Source organism: Callorhinus ursinus, unplaced genomic scaffold (assembly GCF_003265705.2).
Source record: "Callorhinus ursinus isolate GAN/ISIS: 27379988/994484 unplaced genomic scaffold, GSC_fseal_2.0 scaffold64, whole genome shotgun sequence".
NCBI classification, from domain to species: domain Eukaryota; kingdom Metazoa; phylum Chordata; class Mammalia; order Carnivora; family Otariidae; genus Callorhinus; species Callorhinus ursinus.
Window position 1 is genome coordinate 2,239,625 of NW_027397126.1, and position 25,306 is coordinate 2,264,930.

The 25,306-nt window shown below is 42.7% G+C and overlaps 1 protein-coding gene across 5 annotated transcripts in view; it reads right to left on the bottom strand.

The window, feature by feature from the left end:
* Positions 1 to 8,837: 8,837 nt before the first annotated feature.
* Positions 8,838 to 25,306, bottom strand: part of FGF13 (fibroblast growth factor 13) — a 465,646-nt gene continuing 449,177 nt past the window's right edge. For all 5 annotated transcript variants that reach the window (XM_073885645.1, XM_073885647.1, XM_073885648.1 and 2 more), the window contains 2 exons: positions 11,523 to 11,721; positions 8,838 to 10,256 (listed from right to left, as the gene is read on the bottom strand). In XM_073885645.1, the coding sequence (XP_073741746.1) occupies positions 10,120 to 10,256; positions 11,523 to 11,721 (336 nt within the window). In that variant the 3' untranslated portion in view covers positions 8,838 to 10,119. The remainder of the gene's footprint in view (positions 10,257 to 11,522; positions 11,722 to 25,306) is intronic.

Below are 25,306 nucleotides of genomic sequence, written 5' to 3' on the forward strand. Positions count from 1 at the left end.
CTACAGATCGAATAGCTCATAAACAACATTTATTTCTCACAGCTCTGGAGGCTGTAAGCCTGAGATCAGGATACCAGCACTATCGAGAGAGGGCCCTCCTCTGGGTTGCAGACTTCCCAGTTGTGTCCCCATAAGGAGAAAGAAATGGTGGTGGGTCTCTGTGAGGTCTCTTTTATAAACACTGATCTGATTCATGAACGCTCCATCCTCATGACCTAAGCCTGTCCCAAAGGTCCTGTCTTCTAACACCATCACAGTGGCAGTTAGGATTCCAACTATGAATGGGCAGGTGGGGCGGGGGGAGACACAAACATTCCAACCATAGGAGCCCTCAGTATAATTCTAGACGAGGATAACTGGTGTGTCCTTAAATACCATTGATTCAAAATCCCTTATTTTACAAACAAAACAACTGAGAGAGGAGAAGGGTCTTATCCTAGGCTATCAAACGAATGAGTGAGAGGGGTGCATATATCCCAAATTCTAATAAAATTAAAATCACACTAAGCTTCTTTCTACAAGGATAGGAATTTCTTCAGGGAACGATGAGCCTGGACTGAAGGGATGCAGTGAGAAATTTGTCATGTATAAAATGCAAAAAGGAAACTAGTCAGTTTACTAATGTCCATTTTGATAATAACTTTCTTGTTGAAGTCACAGTAACAGAACAAAAGAACACCTAAAATCTGCTGCCCACACATGTGGGCAGTGTCAAGGAATAAAACCAAGAGAAAATTCCTGCTCAGCATCATTGTTCAGGTCGTGGAGGACCCGAAGGTCTGACAGACTACTTGCTCAATGCTGAATAGTCACAGAATAACGAAGGGAACTGAAGTGGCTCCGGGAGCTCGATCAATCAACAGACCCAAGAATACTTTGAAAAGATAGGACCTATCGGTTAAATCATCTAAATGTGAGCTGAAATGGTTATTGAAGGGTGAGAAATTTTAATGTAGTATAGCTATTAAATAATAGGGATGGGTTTTACTTATGATCTGAGGAAACTCTTCATGCCTTGTAGTATCTGGAAAGGCTGAATTTTATGGAATCAAAATGACATTGTTGAAAGGCTCAAATAGCTACCAGATCACACATTTATTTATAAAGATGACTAGGAGATGAAGTGGGAAAGTTGGAGAAAGACCATACATAGACAAGCCTCCAAGGCCAAATCCAGAGGTTTAGAATTGATCATACATGATTAAACAAGGGAATAATACAGCTTAAAGGATTGTTGGAAAGATTTTCTAGTCAGGATATGAAGGGGAGATAGTGGGAAATGATAACGTCAATCTAGGTAGAATATTCCAGAGAAGGTGGCAGTAAGAATGGCCAAAAAAAAAAAAAAAAGTGGAAAAGAAAAAGCAAATAAATACTTGGCAATCCTCAATGATTGGCTGAGTATGAGAGACAAAGAGGCAATTCAAAGACCTTGTTTGTCTGAACTTGAAGCTAGTAAGGATGACCTTACCCCTGATTTGGACCAGCTTGGAAGAAAGCCTAATGAGTTCCATCCTTTATTGATATGGAGATATGTCTAAGTTTTAGGGGAATGTATACAAGGGTTTGGGCTTGAATTGGACTTGGCTGGAGATTCATTAATCAGCAATGATTAGTGTATGCATGAGATGAGGTGAGCGCTTTGAGGGGATGGAAAAGTAGAAGGGCAGAAGACTAAAGAGTGAGGGACACCTCCAGCTACCAGCAAAGGACCTAGAATTTTCCAAAGCTATCTGGGAAAGAAGAACAAAGCTGAGGGAATTATTTACCTGACTTCAAGACCTATTACAAAGTTACGATAATTTAGACAGTGTAGTACTGGCCTAAGAATCAATAAATACACCAATAGGACAGAAGAGAGAGTCTAGAAATAGATTCACACATACATGGTTATTTGATTTCTGACAAAGGCACCAAAGCAACCTAATGTGAAAAGAAAGTTATTTTCAACCAGTGAGGCTGGAGAAACTGGATATCCACATATAAAAAAACATAACCTCAACTAGTACCATACTTCATACACAAAAATTAATTTGAGCTGGACCATAGATGTAAACATAAAAGCTGAGGACAAGACAGAAAAACCAATAGTCATAAAAGACAAGAATTTATAAATTAGACTTTATCAAAATGAAAATTTCTGCTCACTAAAAGTCACCACTAAGAAAATTGATACAAATCGATAAACTGGGAGAAAATATTCACAAATCATATATTTGACAAAGAAATGGTATCCAGATTACCTAAAGAAATCCTAAAAATCAATAATAAAAAGAAAATGCCATATAAATGGGCAAATCAGGGGAGCAAACACTTCACAAAGGAAGATACATGAATGGCCAATAAGCACATGAAAATGCCCTTGCCATTACTAATTATTAGGGAAGTGGAGATTAAAACCAAATGTGACACCATGACACACATATACCAGAATAACTAAAATTAAAAGGACTGGATACACCAAATGTTGACAAGGATTTGGAACAACTGGAACTTTCATACACGCTAGTGGGAGTGTAAAAATAGTATTACTACTTTGGGAAAAGTTCTAACAGTAGCTTATTTTTCTTTTTTAGAGAGAGAGAGTGAGAGCACGTGCATGTATGAGGTGGGGAGGGGCAAAGGGAGAGGAAGAGAGAATCTTAAGCAGGCGCCACGTCCAGCGCAGAGTCGGAGACACAGGGCTTGATCTCAAGACCATGAAATCAGGACCTGAGCCGAAATCACGAGACGCTCAACCGACTGAGCCACCCAGGTGCCCCAACAGTAGCTTATAAAATGAACCATACACCTACCGTAGGGCACAGAAGATCTACTCCTCAGTACTTACCTCAGATAAAAGTGAATATATCTCCACAAAGCCCTTGCATAAGACAGTTTATAGCAGCTCTATTCAAAACAGCTCAAATCTGGAAACAGCCCAGGTGTTGTCAGCTAGAAAATGGATAAACAAGCGATGCTATATTCATGTTGTGGAATACTGCTCAGCAAGAAAAAGGGACAGAATTCATGACAACATGGATGGATCTCAAAAACATTTTCCTGAGCGAAAGAAGACTGACACAAAGAGCACATGTGGTATGATAATATTTGGAATAAGTTCTAAAACAGAAACACGTAATCTCAGGTAAAAAAAATTAGACCGCTGGTTGCCTGTGGGTGAGCACTGATGGGGAAAGGGCATAAGGGAATTTTCTGTGGTGATGGAACTAGGTCTATATCTTGATAGGGGTTTGTGTTCCATTGTGTATGCATTTGTCAAAACAAATTAATTGATACACTTAAGAGGATTTTACGTGACCTTGTTTGAAAATTGTAGCTCCCCTGACAAGAAGTATACAACTATCATGTGTACATATTTGCGTGTATGCCTGTGTGTGTGACAGAGACAGAGGGAGGGAGGGAGGGAGAGAGAGAGGCTATTTTAAACCATTTTTGAAATCTAAGCATTCCAAATACACTTTATTCAAAGGAATAAAAATCATTAAACTGCAACATTTTGGATAGAAAAAATTTGAGGGAACTTGGCCTTTCATCATCTTGCTGCCTTTTTTTCTTTTTCTGTATGATTGTAGTGGCCAAACGACCCATATTGCTTGACAAATTCTTTTCAGAGCAAACAAACCCATTGTTATTAGTCCACTCCAGTCTAATAAGCCAGGCTGTGAATCATAGACTATTTCCTTCGATTTCTGTCTACCAACGAGACTAATTCACTCATTGGGTTTCTGCATAACAAAGAGCAACTGTTGCAGAGACACTCCGAGAATCCAGACCTAGGTGGCTCACAGTCTCCTTCAGGCGATGAGACAGCAACAGGATGAAACATCGTGTGGAGACCATTCTTTTCCCAAGCATCACTCGCATACCGGGGGCTGTGCCACCTATTGTCCAGCTACACTATAGGCTAATTAATGTTTTCTGGACACTCTGTGCTATTTCATGACTCTGTGCCTTTCCCTAGGATGGTTTTTGGCCTAACAGTTTTCTCCACTACCTTTCTAGCTGTTGAATTCCAACTCCACTTTTAAGACCCAACTAAAAAATTAACTCCTCTTTGAAACTTTTCGTTTCCCTGATCAACTTTGCCTTCTCCACTGGGTTCTCCTAGGACCTTGATTGTATTATATAGCATTTATCAAAAGCTGATGACATTTGGTATCTATCTAGTATCCTAGACTGAGAGTTTCTAGAAAGTAGAACCTGTGTATTTGGTTTCTAGCACAGTTTAGTAACACGATATTTTACTTAATGCAAGGAAATTTAAAGATATCTTTACTGAAACCTCTGCGAGTAGGGAGCAAGACTAATTAGTGTCCTGCCCTACAACACACGCACACACGCGCGTGCGCACGCATATGCACACACATGCACACACGCACATACACACACATCATAGGGCAATGTTTTGTGTGTATTTGGCATTCAGTGTGTTGGTTAATGTAAATGATGATGTGTTCTGAAATGTCTCTAAAGCCCATGAAACTCAAACATTGTTCCAACTGTTTTGTTCAGCTGTTTTACATTAAAGGAAAACTAATTTAGCCAGGCTTTGAGAATGAATTCTTTCTGGTTTTGCAATTTTTAAAGAAGAAAAAAACACTTGGGTAGTAATCATCTAGTTTGTACGAGGGTATTAGTGACAGAGAGGTTTACATATGTAAGGAATGTAGAAATGAATAGTTATTTCCAACTGGAGTTCCACTTTATTAATTCCAATAAGGAAATAAAATTCCCCTGTTGCTAAACCCCAGAATATCTCTTTTCCTGCAAGACTGGCTCAGTCTCAATCCATTTGTCCTTGCGTGAATGTTTTATCCCAGCCTCAGTTACTTGCTGTGCGGTATTGACAGTTTGGAAGGTAATAAATATCCACTGAGCCAACAAGTGGAGCAATTGACTTAAAGCAGCTAAGCTTTTACTCATTCGTCGCCCTTGTATATTTCACTTAGTCTAATTGTTAACTTTACAGACTTGCAAACAAATTATTGCAAGAGCACGCACAATTATTCCAGGTACAAAATGTGCACACGGGTGAGCATGTTGAGGGACAACCCTGGGCAATCCTCCTAGTGTATGTAAGTGTCATCGCTGGCAGGACGGCTTCTGAAGCCAGGGAGCCCTGGCTTTTTAACTTGGCTGTCCCAGGCTCCCTCCTGAATAGACCTACGTTCATCCTCCCAAAGGACAGAGCATCTCTGAGATCTTTGGGAGGCACATCTACGTGTGTGTGCGAGAGAGAGAGAGAGAGAGAGAGAGAGAGGCAGAGTATTTGAAACACAAATTATTAGAAAAAGAGAAATTGGATTGATATTTGGTTAGTTTAGAATTCCCATACTGAAAACTGTCCATGCAGAGTGTTCTATAAAGACTTCCTGCACAATGACAGAATTGCAGCTGTTACAGACCTCTTTAAGAATGCCCACATAGAAATTGGAACATCCCCAAAATGGTGCCATGTGCTTTTCTGTATTTTTTATTAGAGTAAATGTGATGAAGAAAATACCAGACACTTGTACTCATGTGATATTAGCAAAAGGTCTGGTTGATTTGGCAAAGATTATTGTTCTCTGTGCAACAAATTCAAACTAACATTTAAAAAGCAGCATAATGTTTAGGAGATTGAAAAGGTCCAGGATAGGGGCATCTGGCTGGCTCAGTCGGAAGAGCAGGGGACTCTTGATCTCGGGGTCGTAAGTTCAAGCCCCATGTCGGGAGTAGAGATTACTTAAATAAATAAAACTTAAAAAACAAAAAAGAAAAGAAAAGGTCCAGGATGGTCTATGAAAGAGTAATACCCAAATGCTATTTCTCTAAGTTTGGATTTTGCTCTTTTCTTTCTCATTTAGAGTGACAAAGCAGCCCTGAGTTAGAGACATCCTATTGTATGTACTACAGCTTGATAGCATTCCCAGTCCTTAGCGGGAAAAGGCTTAACCCAAGGTGACAGAATGAGCCAGCATGGCAGCCTGGTGCTTTCATTCCAGGGTAACTAAATGCATCAAGCCAAACCCAGGGACCCCATCTTTGCATACAGAGTGATAAAAAGTATGAAAAGTCGTCACTGTAAATACAGTTCATAATTTGGGGTGCTAGTGACCTGCCCTAGCTACAGTTCCCTACTGTTTATTTTTATTTTTTAAAGATTTTATTTATTTATTTGACAGAGAGAGAGAGAACACAGGCAGGGGGAGTGAGAGAGGGAGAAGCAGGCTTCCCGTGGAACGGGGAGCCCAATGCGGGGCTCGATGCCAGGACCCTGGGGTCATGACCTGAGCCAAAGGCAGATGCTTAACGACTGAGCCAGCCACCCAGGCGCCCCTCCCTATTGTTTTTTTTTTTTTTTTTTTAAAGTAGGCTCCACACCCAGCGTGGGGCTTGAACTCACCACCCCGCAATCAGGAGTCGCCTGCTCTACTGACTGAGCCAGCCTGGGGCCCCTCCACTGGTTTTTGTGATTGGAAATGGTCATCCATGATGCCACTGCTAGATCCCCGCACAGGTTTAGGGACTGGCAAGTGGCCGCTCCTCTAATCAATACCTAAAATGTGGACATAGCTCTGGGCAGGGGTTGGAAGAATCTTGAGAAGCATGATAGGAAAAGTCTAGACCCCCTGGAAAAGACTGTTGGTAGAAATATGGGCATGCCAGTGAGGGCACATTTCAATCTAACCTGTGAACAGCAGGCTTCGGCTAGAGTTAGTTTCTAAAGCATATCTGAATGTCACCGATTCAAAATGGCTCTCAGCTCTGCTTTTTGCCTCTGCTTAGCCACAGACTGGTTATAATCAGCTGGTTCAGATGGAGAGGTGATCCCCCTAGAAATTCGTTTCCCCCCATGGAGTTCGTTTCCCTACTTGGACAACAGCTGCTTGGAACGGCTGGAAACAAGTAGCTGGGGGCCTGTAACAAATTCTTCTGTGAACTTGACCCGTATGGCAGCACCCCGTGCTGCTGAGGGAGGTGGGAAGAAGTGCTAGAGCTCCCTGCTCCTCTCAACCCTTTGAAGGTTCCTTGGCAAGGAGTAGGTGTTCTCTGCAGATACGAACACAACTCCTGAAGAAACGGCATTTGTTTTGCTTTTAGATACAAGTAGCTTGAAGAAAGTGATGTCTTTCCATGCTGTCCCCCTCGGCTCCAACCGCATTATGCAGGGATCGGATACACCCTCAGAGATCACGGACACAACATGAAATCCAGGGCTATGCCACGGAGCAGGGGCCCTCAGACTGGGGTGGGCGTCAGACTCAGCAGATTCCCAGGCCTAGCGAAAACCGTGGCAGTGGACTAACAGCACAAGTGATTTAGGTGCCCGTGACCGGCTCAGGGGTCCCCACTCTGCCACAGTGTCCGTATGTGCTCTGTGAGGCTATGGCTGTGGGGCCAGATACATTTCTTTATCCCAGTATTTCTCAAAGTCAAGCAGGCTTCCTTAACACAGGGCTTCTTAGAAACCAGGGTGCTAACATAGATTTTGAATCCCAAAGAAGAGAGTACGTGAGTGGTTCTTCAGGAGTCGTTCCCCAGGGCTGGCAGCCTCAGCACCACCTGGGTATTTGTTAGCGATCCAGTCTTGAGCCGGCCCCAGACCTACTCAATCAGAGACTCTGGAGGCGAGGTTCAACAGTCTAAGTCTTACAGGCCCCCTCTAAGCGTTTCTGGTGTGTATTAAGGTCGGAGAGCCGGGTCTTTGCAGTGTTTTCCAAAACTGTTCTTTCATCAAGCATGTAGCAGGACTAATATTTTCTACTATCGAAGTGTGTGTGTGTGTGTGTGTGTGTGTGTGTGTGTGTGTGTGTGAGAGAGAAAGTCTCATCACTTGTAGGGAGGTTGTTTTGATGGCTACTGAATTATTGATGTATTTAAGCACCACTTCCTGTTAAAAACAACTTGAAATGGCTCAAAGAGAATGCTGGGAATAACAGATCCTTCCTGGGTATTGTGACCACTTTTTATTTATGCCAGGCTTCCCTGAGACACCGATGTTCTGATTTGTTTATCGCCAGCAGACCTGCGCTATTTCTGAATGATGAGAAAGCAAAAAGCAGCAACCAAAATAGTCAATAACCAAACCTTAAAGTCCTTGGAACAAGAGGGAGACAATGTATTACTTTTCTCTACCAACTGAAAATTCAGAGGACTTAATAAGGGGCCGGGGTTGAGGGATTCTGCTCATGGTGCGCAGTACAAAGGCTCCTAAGTCCGACCGAGGCAGGCAGCCTCGCTTCCTGCAGGGAGACTTCAGAACTCAGGCAGGAGGAGGCAGGATGGGGGGGGCGGTGCTTAAGATGCGATGCAAGATGACGGGCCCAACCATCTCAGGAACCGGCAGCCTCCCCTCTGTGCAAAAGCAGGCTGCCCGGGGCCCCAGTAACTTTGACGGATGCCCTAGAAAGCACCAGTCAATTGTGTTTTTACCTGTTCTTCCACTCTTTCCTTCATAGACCGACCATTGACATTGAAAACGCCGACACTCCTTCAGCCTTTGGAGGTGCAAAGGCCCTTAGATATTTAGTCCTGCGTCTTCTCTCCTCCGGGAGAAATGAGCACCCAAGAGGGGACCTGACAGTGTGAATGGCAGACAGGATACTAGAACATGGGTCTCATTTGTACAATTCCATCACTGAATGGGAATGAGAAGTCTCTGTTCCAATCTGAAGTCTGAGTCCAATAACTAGTACAACAGACACACTTTAAAAGAGTATTCATGTGAATACGAATCTCTAGACTGCAGACTGAGGGCAGTGACCTTACATACATAATTCAGTGTTTAGGTCCAGTTTCTATGACAGTTAATGGCACGTGACAAACAATAAATAGGCGTTGAAGGATTTTTCTTTGAATGAATATAAAGAGTTTATTCGGTGCGTATTTGGGTATACAACAACAAATATTAAACAACTTTTTTTTTAACTTTTTTTGTGCACAGGACAGAAGACTGCCTGTACATGCTATGTCCACTTTTGGAACACAGATTTTAACAATTATTAATGCACAGAATCTTACATATCATGCAACTCTATGCCAAGATTCCAACTTTCTTCCATGCAACAGATATGAAGATCTAAATGGAAACCTAGCTAAGTCTTAAACACTTTTCCAGAAGCAAGTATAAGTATATGTTGTTTAGGGGTAACCAGTCTTAACATTTCCTTGTACACAATATTCACATGCCAAATACAACGACAGGAGGACTCGTACATACACAGATGAGACATTTCTTATTTTAACAACACAAAAGACGACATCACAGCTCCACGGTTCCTGTCTTTATACAAGAAGCCACAACAATAGTTTAACATGATAACACAAATGGAATTAAGAGAAATCTACAGTTGAGGATAATCTTTTTTTTTTAAGTAATCTTTACTGACTGGGGTTGACAATACACTTCAATTTCTATGCACAGAATACAGCACAAGAACTTGACCAGAATACACTACAAATCTAAAAAAAAAAAAAAAGAAAAATTGGTAGAATCACAAGAACACTGTTACCTTGAGCCTGAGATGCCAATTCAGATTCAACCCTGAATTTGGTTGATTTGGGTTAAGTGACAGAGTCAATAGAACCATTGAATTTCAGAAATCATAAAGTTGCACTATACCAAAGTAAAGAGTACATCTGAATCAAGCGTAGATAGAAAACATTAAGCCAAGAAAACAACACAGGTCACATAATTTTGTTTGCCCCTACAAAACATTTAAGCAGTTAATTTTGTTTTGTTTTGTTTTGATTTTTGTTTTGTTTTGTTTTTGAAGAGCAATTGTGGTCTTTTAAATTTTCTTGGTTGGAGAGCAAATTTTTATCAGCGTTAGTGCCGTGAAATGTTTTTGGCTTGTCATCCCCAAAGCACAGGTGAGATCATGAGAAAATTGGGCAGTCCTTCTCCAGGATTTAGTTCACTGATAATGCTTGGCATTCTTTTGCACAAGCTCAATCAAAATTATAGGGCGTTAGTATGGATGATAAGAAGGTGTCATGGCAGACAGACCAGTGAACCCTGCCTGTCTGGTGAACGTCATTGACAAATGTGAACTTTTGGGTGAAGGACTGCTAGAATTCAACAGCACCTGGAGGTAAGGTTCTGTTACAGAGCCCTTGTTTTGCCCTCACTGGCTACGTTGATTCGTTGTGGCTCATGGACTTGCCTCCGTTCAGCACGCCGGAGACACTTCTGCTCTTGGTTGGGGTCCCGCTTCCAGACCGGGAGAACTCCGTGAGGTCGTGCAGTGACGGCTCCTTGTACATGGCCACTGGAAAGCAGAGAAACACCAGGTCAGGGGCCTTCGAGTGCGCACCCCACGCTGGCCCTCAGCTTGTCTTCTGGTGACTAGGCTTCCCTGCTCTGGGCCGAACACGGCAAACGCTGCTTCCAAGGCCTCTGCCGAGAACGGACTGGCTTGGCTTGAGCAAACTCCAGTCTTTGGCACGGTGGTGTGCCAAGAATTCTAATGCCTCATTCCCATCACTTATGGTTATATACGTGAGGGCGTTAATGAAAAATGCATTTAATAAAGCTCCTGGATGCTTAAATATAATCTACAGCATGCTGTGCAAGCCAAATATTAAAATTTAAAACATTTTAAAACACTGATTTCTAGCATGTTCAAAAGGATACTCTCCCAGAGTCTAAATGTTTAGTGCAAGTCTTACTGCAATACGTGGTACATAGTACTGTTGTTGCGCTGTGAGTAACGATACTAGCTGACACTGACAGAGCGCCTGCAACGTACTAGACACCATGCTAAGTGCTTCATGTGCATTACCTCATTTGATCCCCCGAAGAATCCTATGACTTGGGTGCTCTAGCCAGATTTTACAGGTGAGGAATGCAGGTCAATAATCCAGCCACGCCCTCCCAGTTAGGACAGAGGGGAGTTGGGATTCGAATCCCAGTAGTTTGGCCACAGAACACAGGCCACGCTGAGCAGCGCTATGTGGATCCGATGGGGCAGTGTGTTGCTACTCTCACCTTGATTCTAACCCCAGGCCAGTGACCTCTTGGGGGTCTTGCTCTGCTTTGCCCATGTCCTCTATCCCTTCTCTCCCACGTCTCAGCTACTGATCTTCTGCACCCCATCTCTCCCTCACCCTTTCCAACTTGACTGCAAGACAAACGAGGAATGGAAACTGTTGGGACAGTATCGCTGGGCCGTTAAAGAGGGGCCCAAGGAGCTTCCCCGTAAGTGTTAAGCATGCAGACATTTGAGCATCTGCGTTTCTGTCCAGGAAACACTTTGGCAGGATTTGGGGTTCTTGGCTGTCCTGGGTTAGCAGTCAAGCTGCTCCCACATAAGCAAGGTGTTACTATCTTCAGATGTACTATGGGAAAATTAAAATCGGAAGATTGGATGCTATTGTCAATGCTTAATGTTTTAAGTGTTATAAAATGTCACTAAATTTCTGTATAATTGCCTTTAATGGGGAAGAATTACGCTCCACTTAAGAGAAGCATGATGAAGGATTGAGTTAAGTAAGGGTACTCGTCTAATCCACAGTTCCTAGCGTGTCAAGTTTACCTTTGAGTGGTTTGGGCAGAAAGTGAGCTGCAGGCTTGTTCTTCTTCACATGGTTTCCTTTCATGATCTCCCCTTCTTTGTTCAGACCCAGATACCACCCTCGGCCGGACTGCTGTTGGCGGTATATCATCGATGAATACGTCACGTAATAATTTTCAAACACCGATTCTTTGAATTTGCACTCAGGTGTAAAATGTTCCTGGCAAGACAAGTAAATAAACCAAAGCTCAATATTTATAGCTCTGAACTTCATGGAGAACCCTGTGGTATTGTTCTTCAGGAGTCCAGGACATATTTTGCTCAAGCTTGTATGACTGGTGCTCTCTTTTAACAGCATAAACTATTATCATTGGAAACCAAGACTATATATAACATTTCACATGATACTTTGGAAAAAGCCCTAAGTGCAAGTGCCACTGATCAATGATTAGCTCCCTCTGTAATAAGATAATGGAAAAATTACAACGAGCCACATAACTAACATATTGGATAAATGCAAGAGCTAAAGATCGAAAAGACCAGTATAAAGCTGTCACATGGAGCTTTGTTCCCTTTGGGGTTAAATACGAGAAAATAAACATTTTGTCCTTCTTAATTTTCATAAGTTCTTCAGTTACCATACACTATAATTGTCAACTGCCCGAGGCTAAAATCTGTGTAATGGTGTGACATTACTGGCTGCCGACGTTTCTAGAAGGATGCTACAAAGAAAGGCTACCTTTTGCTTTTAGGTCAACCAAGTTGATTTGGTTTTTAATCATTGGACCTTGACTTAAAAAAGAAAAAAAAAAATTCTCCCCTCGCCTCCATCCTTGTCTTACAGTAATATTTACAAGCCAATCAATAGAGAAGCAGGAATTTACAGTAATTCTACAAGCAGACATGGGAGAGCAGCCCAGGGGACTCTGAACCCGGAATGGGATGTCTGCCATGTGCTTGGCCACGTTTTCTTTGGATGTGTCCATACAAATGAAGGGTTCCTGATCCAACGGACTATTTCAGAAAAAAACCAACACAACAAACAACTGAAAATCTTCTTTCAAGTCTTGTGGATTTGTGTGTATGAAATAAACAGCCATCCAAAGTGGCCATCTGTAAGCCAAATGAAACAAGCAGCAGATTCTAATCTCTGTGGAGCCCACGGAGCAGCAGTGGAAGACAAGGAGAAGAATGGCAGCTGAACAACATGTGACGGTGGCACCAAGGAAGCCATTTGAGATATTTGCCAATTCGCTGAGATGTTAATCAGGAAGAACTTCTCATAAAACCCTAAAAAGAAACCAACCTTGCAAAAAGATCATATGCTTTGTGGACACCAGCCCTTTCTGAGCAATGCCTCCATGGGCCCACCGTCCTTCTTTTTCATATTAGATATCCGTCTAAGCAATGCACACTATATCCGCACCAAAGAATCTGAAGTGCTCTCCGAATCTGAAGTCCTTTCAGCAAAGAGCGACAGATTCCTCATATGAGGCAGCCTTTCTCTGAAAGTTTAGCCACATTTGCTTTTCTTTTGGGAATCCACAAAACCTGTTTCACTCCGTTAGCTCACCAATTCTCCCCGTCTGGCCTCCACGGCATTGATTAGAGTCATCTTTTGGGGTTATTTCAGCCTAGGGGCATACTTGATAAGTCCTCCAAAGATTCACACAAATTCAACCTGGGCAAGAAGAAATGTATTTCCAAGGCAACGATCATATGTAAGAACCGGTGTTCTGTTTATGGGTTGTGAAGACTCCCCTTTGTGGGATTCTCAACAGGGAAACCCAGTGTATGCCTACAAAGAAATGTGACTAGAAGTCTCCACATTTCTTCTAGTGATGAGGACAGTTGCATATAATGTTGTTGAAACTCTTTGGGAATGAAATCACCATTTGGGGGGCACCGGGGTGGCTCAGTCGGTTAAACGTCTGCCTTCAGCTCAGGTCAGGATCTCAGGGTCCTGGGATCAAGCCCTGCATCGGGACCCTCCTCTCAGTGGGGACTCTGCTTCTCCCGCTCCCCCTGCTTGTACTCTCTCTCTCTCAAATAAATAAATAAAATCTTAAAAAAAAAAAGAAATCACCATTTGGGAAAAAAAATCTCATCCTTGGAGGGTGAGTTTTACTTTCAAAAGGAGTCAGAAGCCATTCAAAAATAAGTATGATGAACAATATATATGATCGAGGTGAGTGATTCTGTGTAGGTACATAAATACTGTATGACCGAATCCCAAATGGTGGGATGGGATGACTTGCCGAGGCAGGTCCCCAAAAAGGGCTGCAGTTAACGTCCCATGTGATGGCAGCCTTCACTCATTCATTTCTACGCGGTTTCTGACAATCCACTGTATGCTTGGGTGGTGCTAGAAGTTCACAGGTGAATAAGGAGCCTCAGAAAACTCCCCAGGTATTTGCAGGAGTCAGCCATATACCCAAATGATTTGGACACGAGGTGTGCTGCCATTAAGTACGGAACAGGAGACATAAAGGTGTTTTATGAGAACAGAGGAAGCCCGGTTTCGCTCTGACTGGGGGACTGCGGAGGGACGGGCTTCACAGAGAGGGTTATTATTTTAGGTGAGCTTTGAAGGGTGGGTAGGAATTCAAACCAGAAAGAGGGGAAGGATACTATTTGAAGCACAGAGCCACAGTCCTTTGAACCCCCACTTCTGTGTCCCCTATGTCTCAGTAATTATCACCCACCATCCTATCCTGGTAGCTGCTCACGCTTCAAACTTCAGGGGACCTTGAAGTCCATCATCCACAAATCCCTCCAGCCCGTGATCTTTACCTTCCATTTCCACTGCTACTGTTCTAGCTTGTGCCCTCTGCCCTCTCCGCTGGCCTGCTGTCACAACCTCCCCTCTGGTCTCTCCCCTTCTGCTAGCACGTTTCCCTGCTAAAGCAACATTCCCTTCCTTAGGAACTTTTGACGGTTTTGCCTGGCTTTACAGGCAAAACAACTTGATGCGGCATCTACAATTCTCCACAATTCAGTCACCACCCTGACTTCAGCCTCTCCCTCTGCCACAGGGTAGTGTGCCTTTCCAGAGGCCACTCGTTTCCTTTGCTTAGAATGTCATTCTTCTGTCTCCCTACCTCCTGGCTTTCCTCTCGTCCCTCATGGCAGAGCTCGGATAGAGGATCTCCCTCAGTCGGAACTGATTCTACGCGTATTTGTGCTCCTTTAAGCCCTACCTACATCTCTAGCTGCCCCCGTGACTCAGGCATACGCAGGAGCGGCTCCAGATGGCAGGGAACTTGTCTTTATTTTCCGAACCCACCCTCTCCTCTCACAAATGACTGGTCATATTGCCTAGCAAGCAGCGGACCACTCAACTCCCGTTTACAGGATTTGGATTTCGGAGATTCAGATTTCAGTCTGAGAAATTCCAGGATTCAGAAGTCCCAACCAGTGAAAAGTCTGCAGGGAACTTCCTTAATACCATATGGAATCGGCTGTCTGCAGAAGGAGGCTGTCATCGCACGGACAGATCCTGCAGGAGCGATTTAGTATCTGTTAAGAATAACAGATACTACACAGATACTGGCACCTACAACATTAGGAGGAAAAACTTGGCGATTGTTACAACTATTGAAAAATGGCAAGGAAGGACTCAATGAACTGAATGCTCTGTCACATCCTGGCAATTTCTTAGTCATCACCACTAAATTTGGACTCAGAAACTCAGCAGAGAGGAAAATGAGGCCAAAAAAAGAATGTTGAAGCAACCAGAGGAGTGTTCTGTTCTGTGTGACACTGTCATTTTACCCAGTGTTGGAATGAGTAGGCAGAAGAGGCTTCGTTTTTATCCAGTGTGGAAAAACGCAGACAGCCCACCCAACACAGGAAGGACTAGCAAAGGGGTACTGGCCTGACCCTATCGGGGAAGCCCTGTCTGGAGGATGCCAGGTAGACATATGGCAAGGAATCAGCAGCCTCCTTTGACTGATGTGAAGATGATCATTAGCGCTCTGGAAAAAGGTACCACCGTGGCCTTGACACCCAGCAGACATTAAACAGAGGCAGCATTGCTCTTCTGGATTTCATACACAGTAGATAAAAATCTGCTGTCATGATAAATGAACGACTGGTTTCAAAAGATGCCAAGCATTCCCTGTGCAACCGCTAAGAAGTTACTTGGCATGAGTACAAAAGAAAAAGGTGCTTTATATCTTGTAACTTTTTATGCATTGATTTCTCCTAAAAGTTGTTTCTCGTGCATATTGGTCATTTCTTTTCCCAGAGGAATAATGTCTTTTTAGTTCGTGAAATAATCAATCTATCTTTAAATCTCCTCTGTATCATCATCTCTATTCTCCTTGAAGTTCAAGGTTAGTTATTTTCTCAGTGGATATTGAACCCTTTTATCTAAGGAATCCATACCAGTGAGTTATCATGATTATATCTTGGGTAAGGAAGGAGAATCTATGCAGAATGAGCAGATCCAGGAGCAAAATCTAACATTTATTTTTTACCAATTTACTCACTATTAAGGGCGAAATAGTTTTTTTTTTTTTTGGAGGTGGAAATATCACCGGCAACAGGAAAACATCTGAAACCCTCCACATCACATTCACAGAACATACTGGAGAGTACTTAACAGCCACATATGATCATGGTCAGCCGCTCTAACCAGGGCTTAGGGCCTCTACACAGACTTTGAGGGACTCACACCATCAGTAATGTTGGTTATATGCAAATAACGCCCAGACCCAATGGTGGGCCACAAAGCATCTTTGCCCCAGGGTCAGAAGGAGCAACAAGGGCCCTGGGCTGCCCCTGGCATCGAGAGCCGTGTCACTCAGTGGAGGCTGTGTACCTGCACCCTGGGTCGCCAGAATCAAAAAGGTGAGAGTAAAGCATATCTGTCCATCATCGATGTCATCTCAGTGCCCTATATGCGTCTGCAAAACCAAGATACGCTTGCCACGACGAAACGCCTTTCTGATTGAAGTCATGTAGCAAACATGGGCCTCTGCAGCAGATTGTTCATACATTTTCCCCCTTGCATGTGTATTTTCAGCTCTGGGACCACTGGTCGGGTGGCCGTGCTTCATTGGACTCTGTACGTCGGCAGGATGGGAAGCTTTTGAGGATTGCCATGTATACTGTAAATGTTTCCTTTCAACACATTTCTCTTGAGAGAGGTATTTTTTAAGTGGGCTGCACTGATTCCCTTGGATCTCATGAGAGTAACAGTCTACTGAGGTCGTCCATACGTCAGATGGCAACACTAAGCCCTTGGACCTGAACAAAGCTGGTGACATCCAGTGTAGCCTTTCACATATGTATACGCTAAGTGCACACATCCTGCTCTAGAGGAGTATTTCTCAATACATTCTGTCTTATTCACACATAACACTTTGTAAATCAGGCACCAGAGAACATGGAAACAAACACAGTTTATAGATACATGAGTGGGCTTTTAAAGAAACTTAAAAAAACGAATGTAGTAAAACACGACTTCTTCCTTTCAACGGGTTCTATAAACATATTGTAACTACTCATTTCTCCCTTTAATCCTCTCGCTTGGTCCTGTCTTCCGGGCACATTTTCAGTAGCCTGACAATCCAATTAATTTAACAATTACTGCCAAAAGCAAGGGTCATTCTTCTAATTCTGAGCCATGTTCAGAAGACAATTTTCTAGATCTAAAGTTAGCAGGTTACTTAAGCACGTCTGACTCATGTGCGTCAATTATTCTCCAGTCTAATGAAAATAATATGCAAATTAAAATTAGATTTTCGACTCTGTTAAAAAAAAATTAAAAAAAAATAGATTCTTAAAACAGAAATCGGACCCATGGGGGTGACACTGTAACTACCTATATTTTCTATATAGGTCTCCCCTCGATCAGTGATTTCAAAATCCAGGATTAATTATTATATTCAGGACTTTGATGTTCTCTCCCAGGGTATATTTGATGTGAATGAACTGCATTATTATTAAGATCAAAGAATGGGAAGGGAGAGGTTGGGGGAGAAGGAATCAATATTATTAATTCATGATAAACAGACATCCTCTGGACTGTGAGATACTTGAGGGCAGCTCCTAGCATGAGGCCTGGCTTATAGTCCATGATGAAAACACAAAGGATGAAATAAATAAATGAAAGACCCGAATAACATACGAAGGGAGCTTGGAAGCTCCCGTGTATGGATCCGGAAAAGGGCAAAGTATGGCATGCTCTGCACAGAGGACTGGTTGAGAGTAGACAGTGACGAGTCAGAACCTGCCTGTGAGGCCAGAGAGAGCAGGTGCGGAAGGGAGGAAGGGGGCCTACAGACACATTCAACTTGAAAAACTGGAGAGGGAGGAAAGGAAGAAAGAGAGAAGAGGGGGGTGGGAGGGAAGGAAGGATAGAGGGAGGGAGGGAGGGAGAGGGGGAAAGACAAGAGGGAATAATAAAGACAAAACAGCGCTTAAGCAGCAAGAATAAAGAGATTTCCTGTTAATAACCAAGATAGGGGCCTTAAACTTCTCCTCTTGCTCTCTGGGTCTGCAAATAGCCAAACATTTCAATGAAATTCTATTACCTTGAGTTTTGTTAAAATGGGAGGGGGGGCCCTACCGGTCCTGCTGGCCTGACTGGATTGTTGTACGAGGATCCAGTGAGACGAGGTGTGTAAAAGAAGTTCCATAAACATGAAATGTGGGATGACTTCTCAAAATACATGGCCAGAAAACCAGGGCAAAATAAATACATTCTCATTTCTTTCCAAGGTACTTCTTCACTCCAGAATCCGTTTATAAAAGGTCTGCTTATTTGTGTTTTATTAACATGGGAGAATATAAATTCGGCCCCCAAATTAGGACCGCGCATGAATTACACTTTGTGTTGCATGAAATACCATGCAACAAAATGACTTCAAAGTACACATGCTATTTAGCAACCATTTGTAAAGAAATGCAAATTATAATTAAGAAAATGGATAAGGGATGATTTTTCCTCATATGGCTATGATGAAATTTCTTGGTAGCACTTTCATATTCTAAGATATTTCATAGATACTTTATCTTATGTTGACCCCACAAAATATGCCAGCACAGTATTGCTTTTTCTCAATTCTTCGCAAACCAAAATATATATATATATTAAGGAGCTTGTCAATCAATTGCCTGTTTAAAACAGAATCAGGACATAGATCTGACCATATTTTAGGCCTGGAGTTCATTTAGTCCTTTGTATTGGCCTGTTCTGGATTTTCATATATTTTTGTAAATCAGTCTCATGCCAGGGATTACCCAGACTGCCAAATTTTACAAAGTGATTTGTTTTATTTATTTTTATTTTTAAAGATTTTATTTATTTGAGAGAGATAGAGATAGAGAGATTGAGCGAATGAGTGGGAGGAGGGGTACAGGGAGCAGCAGACTCCCTGCAGAGCAGGGAGCCCCTCTCCTTACTTGATCCCAGTTCCCTGGGATCATGATCTGAGCTGAAGGCAGACGCTTAACTGGCTGAGCCACCCAGGTGCCCCAATTTGTTTTATTTTTATAAACACCGAAATAAGCTTGAAAAAAGCAGGAGACAAAACAAAAACAATGCATCCCTTACAGAGCCTAAGAGGGGTTGTTTTTGTCATCATACAAAAATTATGTGATCCAAAGGCCTCATTCAGCTCCAAACCTGATGAGCAAATAGGTTTTGAAATGGAAGTAACTTGCTACGATTTGTAAGGAAGATGGATGGGCCACATGTCTCCAAGGCTGCGTAACTGGTTCAAGACAGTGTTAGTGTGACCAACCCCTTGCAGAAGAATACAGATTGTTTAGGCAATGCAATTAGGTAGCAGAAGACATCCTTCATTTTCTGCAAGACACATGACAGAGAGACTGTGTGACCGGCACATTAATTTTCAAATCTTACTAGATTTAATCTTACTGTTTAACACAAGTCTGTGGCAAAATATCTTTTTTCCCAAGGGAAGAACACTTCTCTTAGCTAAATAACTCCCTAAAACTTTTTGTTTTTTTTTTTTTGTCTATGATGTGCATTAACTCTGGATGTTGGTTTTTCCTATAGAATGGCTGACCTGTGTGTTTTGAGAGGGAAATCAGATATCAGATACGATTTCTAAAAATAAACTTCCCTGTCTTCTGGCTGCTTACTAGAATTAATTTGTGCCCATTGGGCAAATATTCTCTGTTACTATGGTGCTTTCTCATTTGCGGTGCTACTCTTCTGTGTAATAGCTTCAGAGTGGGATCTAAATCCATTTCCAAGAGAAGGACCTGGGAAGTATTTGTAGTCAGCAAGAGAATAAGCTTAGTAGGTTGTATCTTTTTAGGTGGCGGTTGCAAGCTCCTGGCTGAAAATTCAAAGCCTGGAGACTCTGAAAACTTTTCCCAGAGATCCGATGAACTGTCATGGCAAAGGAGAAAGGCTCTTCCCTCGTAGATCAAATACAAAACTCTGGCAAGGTAGGTGGCCTATTAAAAATGAAATCATACCAAGATGGGTGCCCAGGATGTTCTAGCACTTCAGGCAATTTTGAGGATCGTTATTTTGATTTGTGTTGGAGAGTGGTTGTGTTAAATTTGATAGGGTCTGTCTGTGTCGAAGAGAGTCACTTACAATAACCAGGACTCTGCTTCTTCAAAGACTTTCAGGGAAGACTTCTTATCTTTTCTCTCGCACGGGTAGGAAAGCGAGGCTGGACAACACCGACCGCAAGTCACTACCGCATGCTTTCCACCGTGCACCATAAAAGCTGTAATCGCAGGGCAAGGTGCAAAGGCCTAATCTATAAACCAAGAATGAGAAAGGTGTCACAGGGCACTACTGAGCCACCACATCACATTGCACCTGCAAATTACTTCCGGGGATAGGAAGTTGTAAGGAGAGCCATCTTTCTATGAAGACAGTGCATTTCTAACTCTCATTTGCCCCTTGAAAGGAGCTAACCAGACGATGCTATGGACAGTCACCTACCACAAGTCTGAATGGGGGAAAGTCAGCTCATTCATTCAAGACACAAATGGAAGAATTCATTCTGAACCAGTACTTTCCAAGAATCTCCTGTGTGCCAAACACCATGAGAGGCCCCCGTGTGTATATAATGATGTGTGCGTATCTAATTCATCTTGATGGCAGCTCTCTGTGCTAACTACATCGCTCTGGCCTGAGAGGAGTCCCCCACCTCACAAGCAATAAAACCACAGGAAAGAAGCCCTTAGCAAGTCCTATCTTTATAAACTTGGTCGCAAGTGTGCTCTTTCACAGAGTCACTGTGCAGACAGACAAGAGCTGTGAGGCCAATTCTCCTCTAAAGGACAGTTCCAATATCTGCGGAAGGTCCAGCCCTTCCTCCTTTTTGCATGCCCTGCACCTCTGAACCCTGAAGAGCTCTATTCAAACCTGCCTCTTCCACTTGCCAGATTTCCGGCTTTGGGCAATCCACCTGTGCTCTGCGCCTGCACCTGCCAGAGGAGCCCAGCATCCTGTACCTCCCGGTGGGGACTGCAGAAGGCATGGGAGGCGGTGAGCACACGTGTATGTGCTCACTGGCTATGGGATCCCTTCCCTCGCCTTCATCTGCAGTCCATGTGATTCATAAGAAGATGCGGCACGCTTGCCACCCCAACTTGAAATTTGTATGAACACTAGCGGTTGGGGGTGCCTGGCTGGCTCAGTCAGTTGGGTGTCCGACACTTGATTTCGGCTCGGGTCGTGAACTCAGGGTCGTCGGATCGAGCCCTGTGTTGGGCTCTGTGCTTGGAGCGGAGTCTGCCGGAGATTCTTTCTCTCTCCCTCTGCTCATGCATGCTCTCTCTAAAATAAATTAATAAAATCTTAAAAAAGAAAAAAGAAAACTAGCAGTTGTCAATGAAAACAAATGAGCAGAGAAGCACCTTCTCACCTCTGGGAGGGCTTCCTGTTACACATTAAGTGTACACATGAGAATTCCATTCAGTAGCGATTCCTTTTCAAGGCTAACAATACATGAGCTTTGAATTTGGGGCTTAAAATATCCTGAGGTTCTAAAATTTGCATTACTATAATGTCTATCAGTGGGACCCACATGATATTAAAGAGATTTGTGAAATAATCCAGTATTAATGGGCCAAATGACATTTGCATGTCTCATTTTAATTACTATGCCACAGAAAGCACAACATTATTATCTCCCTTCTTTTGTTCTGAACTACTGTTTTGCTCGTTCTACTTTCATAATGTAGATTAGTAATAACAACAATAATGAAAAATCTAATAGTACCTTATGTTTAAGCAGTGTCTACTTTTAAAGTTTTCTATAACTGCCTAAACAGTTATGGCATTCAAGTGACAGATAAGGGACAGTTGAATAATGATGATGATAACAAAGGTAATGATTATAATGGATTTTGGTAGACTTTTTTCTTCTCTTTAAAGAACTCTTTTTACTGTTGAGGAAATGGAACCAGAGATGCTAATACACTGGAACCTGGTTTCACACGTTCTTCTAGAGGGTAACTCGAGCAGGGAAGCAGCTCCTTCTAGAGGAAGCTGGAATCTGTTTCAGGTAGCTGGTGTTGACATGTGAGAGGTCCTTACTTTAAGGCAACCTGAGCTCTCAGGATGCTTCCAGGGCTGCAAAAACCCTTAGGACCCTGCAGTCCTAACTGGTCCTGGGAAGGAAGAGCTTTACCACAGAGCTCAGGCTAAGCCAGTCAGCCTGTCTCAGCCCACTGTTTTCTCCAGCTCACCAGATAGTTTTCCACTGATGTGTCGATTTAACATTCTCCCAGATTATGCCATGAAAAGTTCATTCTTCTACTGTAAAATGTTCATGACTGAATTTCAGCACATTTGGGTTTTTTTCTTCTTTTCAGCGACCTCTCTACTCTAGGAGGTTTTAGGGGATGACCCCAGAACACGTTTACTGAAACTAGGCTTTCGCCTCTTTAGGTGCAGATGTGGGTAATGGGAAGGAGACACAGAGATCAGTCTCCGCAGGGTGTGTGTGTGTGTGTGTGTGTGTGTGTGTGTGTGTGTGTGTGTGTGTGTGCGCGCGCGCGTGCGTGCGTGTCTGTGGGTGCTGTGTGTCTGTGTTGGAGAGAGAGAGAGAAAGCACACCTGCTGGTAAGAGAGAGAGAGATTGGATAGGGGACAAACAGAGAAAGACAATAAAGAGTGAAAGTCAGTGTGATGATTTGTTTTTCCTAATTCTATAATCCTGTGACCTTTGAGAAATGCCTGCCATCCCTGCATTCCGCACCAAGGTTGAATGGGGAAGGTGGGAAAGTGAACTGTCTTTCCTCTGTGGAAAAAAAATCTGTTTCCTGTCCAAAATCCTAGTTGTGCTCAGAGCTCAGGGCAAAATCTGAAAGGCCACCCAGGGCCAGTTATGTTCTCCTGTGAAGTGAGCATCTACAGAGGAGCCAGACAGAAGAGTAAACCTATTTCTTCCTGGGGATTTTCCTTTGTGTAATACACATCCAACTCTGAAAAAGACAACAACAACAAAGAGATCCAGGTCTCTTGAGAAACTGAGGATTATTGTAGAGAAGTCCTGTGCAAGTTCATTAAAATAAGACACTTTGAACGAATGCTGCTATCATAAAGTGGATTGTATTTTCATAAGAGCAATGTAATGCTCAGATGTGTAGCTATGTCGCAGTAAACACAACGACGGTCCCCTACTTGTGACCAAAGTGCCGTCACCAGTGATGCTTGTGTGGAAACCACCGCAGTGAAGTCTGAATTCTAAAAATGTGCTTTTCAGGAGTGTTTACACCGAGTATCTAGCCGTAATTCATAAATAAGCTTTCAGTAGCTTAGCATAAATTCAGTTTGGTTTGTTCTGTCTATCCCGAGATACTGTAACATTTTCATATTAATTTTTTTAAAAGGGTTTTGATGACATTAAATTCTGAAATAGGCAAATTATGCCTCTTTATCAAAATATGTAATTTAAATTTTCAAATATTTTTACCTAAGTATTACTGTAGTTGAAAACACAATGCAAGAATATAATCTAAACTATGAGAATCTGTAAAAATGATTAATACTTCATAAGCTTTGCACAACCATGACCTATTTGGAATAATTTTCGGCTTTCATTTTCTACAGTGTAGACTGTTAAAGCATTTGCATGAGATCGCAAAATGCATAAATTATCCCTGCAGGGAACACTTAAAACTTAAGGTAATTATATAGCATAGAAGTGGTTTCAAAAAACTCAAACAAAATAACAAATAATTTTATAGTCACCCTTAAAATAATTATTATTCTGTGCTTCCAGTAATCTTGATCATGAAAATCCCTCTCTTTACAATTACATTCACATTATCAATTCTTACTTTGTTCTTTTACCATCAAGCTCTTACAGCTGGCCCTGAAAATTTGCATGCTGTAAAAGCTGCACTAGACAGCTAGTAGAGATGAATTCTCCAGTTATATTCATGCTGTGAACAGAACCATAACACTCCCTTAATATATCTTATCATTGCACTTTTATACTAAACATGCATCCAAATCAAGTCCTATTTTTTACCTTCCTCCTGTTCAAAATCTTTTAATGGCTCCCTGCTGCCTACAGGATAAACTCCAAACTCCCTGGCCTGGTGTTCAAGGTCTTCCACAATCTCGCACACGTTCCCCTACAACTCTAGCAATAACATTCCTCCACTTAAGCCAGACTGGAGAAATAAGGCCAGGACCAAAAGTAGCAGAGATCTGTCTTATGAATGGGGAAGTGTCTCCTCCAAACCAATGGCTGTGCTTCGGAGGCTGGGATGGTCACCGTGATGAGAGAGAACTGCTGGGTCACAGGGAATATGTAACTGATCCCCACCCCCCGCCAAGTTTCTTCCTTATGTTCTGCAGTACTATGAGTTTTCATTCAAAAAAAAAAAAAATGAGGTGCACTTCTCGAGCCTCCGAGCTGCCTCATGTCATGGTTCTGTGCGTCATGCATGCAATTCTTTGGGGGCTACTTGCTAATAATCGGCACCTCTTTTTTCCACAGCACGCAGAGGAAAAAGAGTCAAACGTCAGCGTTGTCAGAAACCTCCAGGCTCAGCACTGGCTGGAATGCAAAAGCACTTTATAACTGATTATTTCTGAAGAGTTCTCACAGCATCAAGAAAGGGGGCAATGAAATTACATCTGAACAGAAGAAAGCTCAATTATTTATCTCATGCTAATTTTTACCAGGTGGCTGGTAATGACAAATCTATACGGGCAAATAAGCGGTCCATATCACTTAAAAAGATAATCGACTGGGCTAAAACTACAAATGTTCACAACGTGTTTGTATTTAGTCTTTTGGCTCATATTGACTCCACATCAAAGGTTCTTCTAAATGCACGTGACCGGTCTATGAGAAACTATCACCAAGGCATCACGTACCCATGAATCACATCAGCAGTGGGACTGTGTCTCTTCTTTTAACCTCTCCGAATAAATTGGGGATGTTGCCACGTGACGGTGCCTACTCTATTCCTCAGCATTAGGAGGGTGCAAACGACACTCCTTCCCCAAGAGAAAGAGAAGGATGTGGCCCTTCAGGGAGATCACAGTCCTCTGAATTCAACTCCCTCACTCAGCTTCAGGCAGAACAGGTTAAATGCAGACTTCCAACTAAAGTAGTTGACGGAAGGGTGACGGCTGTCAGGGAGACAGGGCAGACCAGATGCAAGCCTTTTCCTTTTCTACCGGAGTGATTTCTCCAGGGAGCAGGCGGTGTGGGTTCGACATCCAATTCTCCCCTCCCCCTCCCTGCCACAGATCCATTTTCTCCGTGCTCTGGAACCCACTGCTGGAGAAAGGAGACGCGGACCAGTTCTGTGGTTGACTCTCAAATACCAAAGGT